We start from the raw sequence: 6,000 nt of genomic DNA, 5'->3' as shown, positions 1-6,000 counted from the left end.
CAAAGTAAGCTGCTCTTCAACCAAGAGAGGCATTTGCTCTGTTTTTTTTTTTTTTTTTTTTTTTTTTTTTTTTGTTTGTTTGTTTGTTTGTTTGTTTGTTTTTTTTATTAACCTCTTCCCAAACATGGATGTTTTGTTATTCTGAACTTACAGATCACTGAAGCACTCAAGAGAAAGCTATCTTTATGTTTTAAGTCAAAAATTCCACATAAGTGTTTTCTCAAGTTGCTAGAGAAGTATTTCCTACCTTCTGTCCCATTGGAGCTTCCTCTCCTGCACCACTTCCCTCTAAATTACTTGTGTGTGCTTTCTCAGAAGTTCATAGGGAATCAGTGACAGATTTCAAGTCTGCTATCTTAGCAGTTACGGTACATTGCAAACAGAGGCAAACCTCTTCAACATGGTTAGTGTGAGACATACTAGGGGGGGACTGGTTTTTAGAAAGCAGGGTATCCATGGTTTGAAAATCCAGACTTTTAAGAAATCCTGCTTTGCATGCTGAAACAAAAATAAATAAATAAATAAATAAATAAAATAAAATAAAATCAGATACAAAAGCTCCAATTACCTGTGGAAGCAAAGGCCCACAAATTTCTAGCTATTACAAAGAGGGACACTTACAGTTCTCCAGTAAAGTAGAATGCATTCCTGAGAGACCTGGAATGATATCAGATAGTTCTAGCATTATTATAAAAAATAATACATCAAAAAATGACAGGACTTTCATGTATTTGTTTTATTTTGCTCTGAGTTAGACCCAAAGCTTTAGAGACTGAAAGAGATCAACAGTAGTTATTAATAACATGTTTAACCTTTCAAAAAGCAATATACATCAGTTTTGTGTCAGAAAAGATACAACACATAGTGGAGTGGATAAAAATTCAGCAGCAGTTTTCCAGGTAAACAGTGCAATCCATTACTAACGTTGCCACTTAAACTGATTTGTTCCAATCATGTTAATAAAAATATTCATTACTCCTCACTTGAATGCTCTTTGGAAATTTATAATTTTTGACTATTATTTCTTACCATCTTTTGAAAATTAAGTAAGGCAGCATCTTCCTTTTCCATGTCCTTAGTGGGTTTTATGCCTTCATATTCAAAATCTGGATTTTTTTTTTTTTCCCATGTTTACTAATACCAGTGATTTTGGAAGGGGCAGATTAGCATACTAGTACTCAGGGAACTAACACTGCAAAAATTAAACCTGTCACCATGACTGTTTACTCCATCCCTTTTTTCATGTACTACCAATTGCGATCCAATGTCTCTCACAAGGTCAACCATCTGTTCACATTTCTGCACACGGATCCCACCTTAAGAGCTGTTTCTATTGCAATAAGTGAGTCAGCAATTTTCCTTTTTTTGAATACTTCAGAAATATTCAGTCATTTTTCAAGAAATCCTTCTTTTGTATTGTGCTTGAAGGAAGAGGTTTTTTTGTTTGTTTTGTTTTTCAAACTTGCACTGAAAAAGAAATAATGGTTATTAATAATTGCTCCTTCCATGCTTACTTCCAAAGCCAGCCGCTAGTGAAAATGTTGAGGAAGAACACAAACTACAGGACCAGAGCTGGCTCTCCTAGGACTTCAGGGCAAAGCAAGCATTGCTTCTGTATCTCTTCAGGCATTGTTTATGGCAGATCCACCAGGTGAACATCTCCAGAACTCCACGTACATATCACCTACTAGATACTTTAATAAAACATAAGCGGTCATGTTGAGGTCAAAAGATCAGGATTGCTGTAACAGCTCAAGATGGTCACTGAGCTTTATCAGCTTCACTAATTCATTGATCCAAAGGCAGAAATAAAATTGCTTTGCCAATGCCAACCTTTAAGAAGCTGCCTCTTGAAATAAAGTTTGGTTGGGAATGATAGTGGATGATACTACTTTACACCATCTTCAACGGCCACTATAAAATCACAGACCCTAAAAAAAACCAGATCATTGAAGAGGGCTCAGGTGAGGAACGATGTTTTTTAACGCAACCCACTGCACAGAGTTTATATGAGGAGCAACCTGAGCCAGTCATGGGCTGAGAGACCCCTGGGGGGCCACCTGTCCCAGCACAGCAGGCATTTATTTAACCCACCCCCTGCCGAGCTCAGGGGGCTGTCACCGACCCCACTGCTCGCCCTGAGGCAGAGGAGGCAGCCGACCTCCCCCGGAGCCCCCTCCCAGGAGCAGGCCGAGCTCGCAGCGCCCGGGTGGCCCCGGCGGGAAACGGCGGAGCCCGGCAGCCCCTCCGGGGGGCGGCCCCGCGGGGGAGAGGCGGCGAGGAGCGGGGCGGTGCCGGGCGGGCGGAGCCGAGCCGGGCCGGGCCGGGCTGGGCTTGGGCTTGGGCTGGGCTGGGCTGAAACGAGCGAGCGAGCGAGCGGCTGGCGGTGGGAGAGCGGCAGGGGCACGGCGGCGGCATGGCTTCGTCGCAAGGCAAGAACGAGCTGCGTTTCGCCGACTGGATGGCAGCCCTGCCCGACAGCATCCACGGCACGCCGCTCACCAACCTGGCCATCCCAGGTAAGGGCCGCCCCGAGGGTCCCCTGCCCCTCAGCCGCTCCCGGGGCTGGTGGGGCAGATGGATGAGAGACGCGGCGGCGGCTGGCCCCTCGCCCGGGACATCGCGGGGTCTGGGCCTCGGAGCCCTGCTAGAGCCGAAAACATCAGGAAAAAAAAAAATTAAAAAAAAGAAAAAAAAAAAAAAGCATGCGATGTTGCTGTCCGGGCTCCATCCCGGCCGCAGTTCCAGCGGCACCGCGGCGTGCCGGCTGTGAACTCTGTCTCTCTGTCTCTCTCTTTCCCTCCTGGACTTTCGCATCCTTTCCCTGAGGAAGATGAGAGCCGCGGCTGCACCCAGGCAGAGCAATCGTCGCAGTCCAGAGCGCCACGGGGCTGGGGGGGGCCCTGGTGAGGGGCACCCCACCTGCCAAACCTCTTCTCCAGCACCCCGTCCCCTCCACGATCCCCTCAGGAACAGGGCTGCAGGGGTGCTGAGGTGTCTCATAACGACCCCCTTAGGAGAAATGCCCAATTCTTGCAAGTTTTGTGTAGCAGCTGCTTGCGTTTTGTAACGCTGGTCAAAGAGGGTCTTAGTATTTGAAGTCTGTAAAATTGTAGCAGCATTTTTACTAGAGCGTGTCCTCAGTAGTTGCTCTGTTCAAATGCAGGTGTGCTGTTTTAAAACACTTCATGTACCTCGTAGTCCCTCACAGTTTATGCAGGCTATGGGTAGCATTTTTACTTCTACAAGATTTTATTTATTTATTTATTGCTTGATTGTATGTTGAATGTATGGTGTAAAAACCTGCTCCTCCTCAGCATAGGAAACCAGCATCTGTAACTGTAACTTGACATATGTCAAGCCCTGCTGGAGCTATAAAAACCCTTTGGTGTTAATAACTCTTCCACAACCCATAGGCTGTAGGATATTCTTACAGAATACTGGCTGTGATGAGGGGTGAGATGGTTTGCATTCGTTGAGTCTTTACAACTTAAGTATATTGTTTTAGTCTTTTTCTTGGTTTTGAGATCACGATCAAACTTACTTGTGTGAAATTGCTTTAGAAGTGCATCAACTTTAACTGGTTTCCTTCACTGAGACTTTACTGGGGCATCTCTCACCAAGTGCTCGCAGTTACTTTTTCATAGCCTTTTTGCAAAATACAAGGCAGGTTTTCACAGTAGACCTATCTCAGAGCTTTGGTGCAGCTTAGGCAGTAAATAATACAGGCTTTCAGACGTTTTATTAACATGTCTGAAATGTTTCTTAAAAAATAACCTCCTGCAGACTCTAAGTGCCAGTTAATGCCAGCACACCATTAAGCAGTGGGCAGGTTCTGCATCCTTTAAGTGCAGACAGTGACCCCTCATATTGACAGAAGGGTTTTCTTGTAACAGTGATGTGTGCAATCTTGTCTTTTGTGAAATCAGCTTCAAAACTTCTATTACTTATGTGGCATATGGTGAAGACCTTTGAAGTTTGCCCTTCTGTTGACAGAAATTGACATAAAACTCATTTGTTTGTCCATTTTGCTTTTAAAATGCTATCTTTGGAAAAAAAGAGCTGTCTGGGGAGTGGAGAAGTACAGCTCACAAATTTGTCAGTATCAGAGCATGCAACACAGGCTCTGTGGGTATCACTGCAGTTGAAGTAGTAGTATCTTCTGAAAGTAGATTTACTACCATGTTCAACATATGATGCATGGAAATACGCAATGTTAGTGCAAAGGCAAACCTGGCATTGATTTAATCAGTCAAGAACAAATAATACTGTAGACATTAATCATGTTTGTTTGCAGGTTTTTTCCCATATGACCTCAGCTGAACATTAGTGCTATATGTGTGTTATAGCTACTAACAAAAGTACTGCTACGCAAGTAGGTAATGTAAGGAGTGTGCAGAAGCAGAAATCTATTATGCCAGGTTTATAGTTTTAACATGAATTTTTAACTATTTTTGGAAACTAATTCTTTCAACTTTCCAATTACTGTCTTAACGCAGTCATTAAATTATTGCTATGTCTTGTAAATAGCATTTTCTCTGCATTTATTTTTATTTTCTTTTCCATACTCAAAGAAGTAAGCAGTAATTTTTTTGTTGTTGTTGTTCGTGTTTGTTTTTTTTTGAGTAGGATATAAGTTTTACTTGCAGTAGAAGGAATACTGACTTTGAACTTAATCCAGCCAGATAGAATTCAGTTCAGGAGCCTGAGTAACAGTCCAACGCTAATGTCAAGAAAACCAAGTATTAGCTTGAAAATATTAGAATGAATTTTCCAAATGGATGTATGGATTCCAAATGGATCCAATACGGATGATGTCCCGGTATATTAGGGAAAAATGTTGTTTTATTAAAAGTCATTGGTACATTTCTTATTATTTAGAGGGACTACCTGGAATTGAAGTGATACACTGTGTTTGCACTAGCATGCGTGCTGTTGCAGAAGTGAAATACCAAAAATGTAGCATTTTCTCATGATAGTATTTGAACAATTCTGTTGAAGGTAGTGCTCATATTATGTTTAAAAACATGATAGATAACACATAATCTGTTGTTGTTGTTGTTGTTGTTTTTTTAATGGTCAGTTAAGCTTATGCAGGCACAAATATATACTGTTTATCAACACTTAGGCTTCTATAGTGTTGGATTTTGTCAGTATCCCAGTAAATCCATTCACTCATTTCACTCTCTGCAACTCAGGCCAAGATTTTTTTGTGAGATGAAGAGTCTGATAGAGTATGCAGAGATCCCTAACACCAGCTTTATCTGTCAAACTTTTCCATTTGAGTGAGGATGGTTCCATGTACCATAGTGTTTCCTCTGGTTCTGCTGCCTGTATCTGTGCTCTCTTGTACTGCAAATGGCAGATTTTTCTCAAATGAAGGATACCAGTAACAACTAATGGTATGCGCTATGTAGAAACAACAAAATCTCTTAGCTACCAGGAAATAATACCATGCATATTTAATCTTCTATTGCTATGACAATTAGAACAATGAAGGGATATATTCAGCCTTAGGTGTGTGTCTCCTAGTGCTTGTAAACTCCCTCGTATGTTAAAAGATCTGCTTGGCTGAAGACTAACAGTGTGGTTAAGGAAAAGGTGGAGGATTGTGGGTTGCTGCTTGGTTGGCTGCGGGGGTGTTTTATGGTCGTCAGTAAGGTGTAGCATTGTTGAATGCCTGTGCCTATTTGACCAGGGTAAGAAATAGCTTTCTGTAGATAATGCAGGTTTATAGAACTGAAATCTTTAGGCCCCCAAACTGAGGTTAAAAGGCAAAGTATAGAGTCTGCTCTGCTGTAGTAATGCTCACTTCTTAATCCAGGTTGAGGACATGAGCTATGTGCAATGCAGTAAAATAGACGTCAGTAGGCAGCATTTCCTTATGAATTGACCCACTTACTGATCAATTAACTTTATCTTATTGACAGTCTGGAAATATGTATGTAGTTTTATGAGTCTGAAGTTTTTATACAAATCATTTCTAATATGTTACCTTTT

At 41.9% G+C, this 6,000-nt stretch overlaps 1 protein-coding gene across 1 annotated transcript in view; it reads left to right on the top strand.

Moving 5' to 3' along the window:
* The first annotated feature begins 2,315 nt into the window (after window positions 1–2,315).
* The window catches only part of PLCXD3 (phosphatidylinositol specific phospholipase C X domain containing 3), a 91,913-nt gene continuing 88,228 nt past the window's right edge, over window positions 2,316–6,000 (top strand). The window contains exon 1 of the mRNA XM_068667039.1: window positions 2,316–2,519. Coding sequence (XP_068523140.1) covers window positions 2,417–2,519 — 103 coding nt within the window. The 5' untranslated portion in view covers window positions 2,316–2,416. The remainder of the gene's footprint in view (window positions 2,520–6,000) is intronic.

This window comes from Anas acuta, chromosome Z, assembly GCF_963932015.1.
Source record: "Anas acuta chromosome Z, bAnaAcu1.1, whole genome shotgun sequence".
Lineage (NCBI taxonomy): Eukaryota > Metazoa > Chordata > Aves > Anseriformes > Anatidae > Anas > Anas acuta.
The sequence above is the reverse complement of the archived record's forward strand: the minus strand, read 5'-3'. Positions and strand labels throughout refer to the sequence as shown.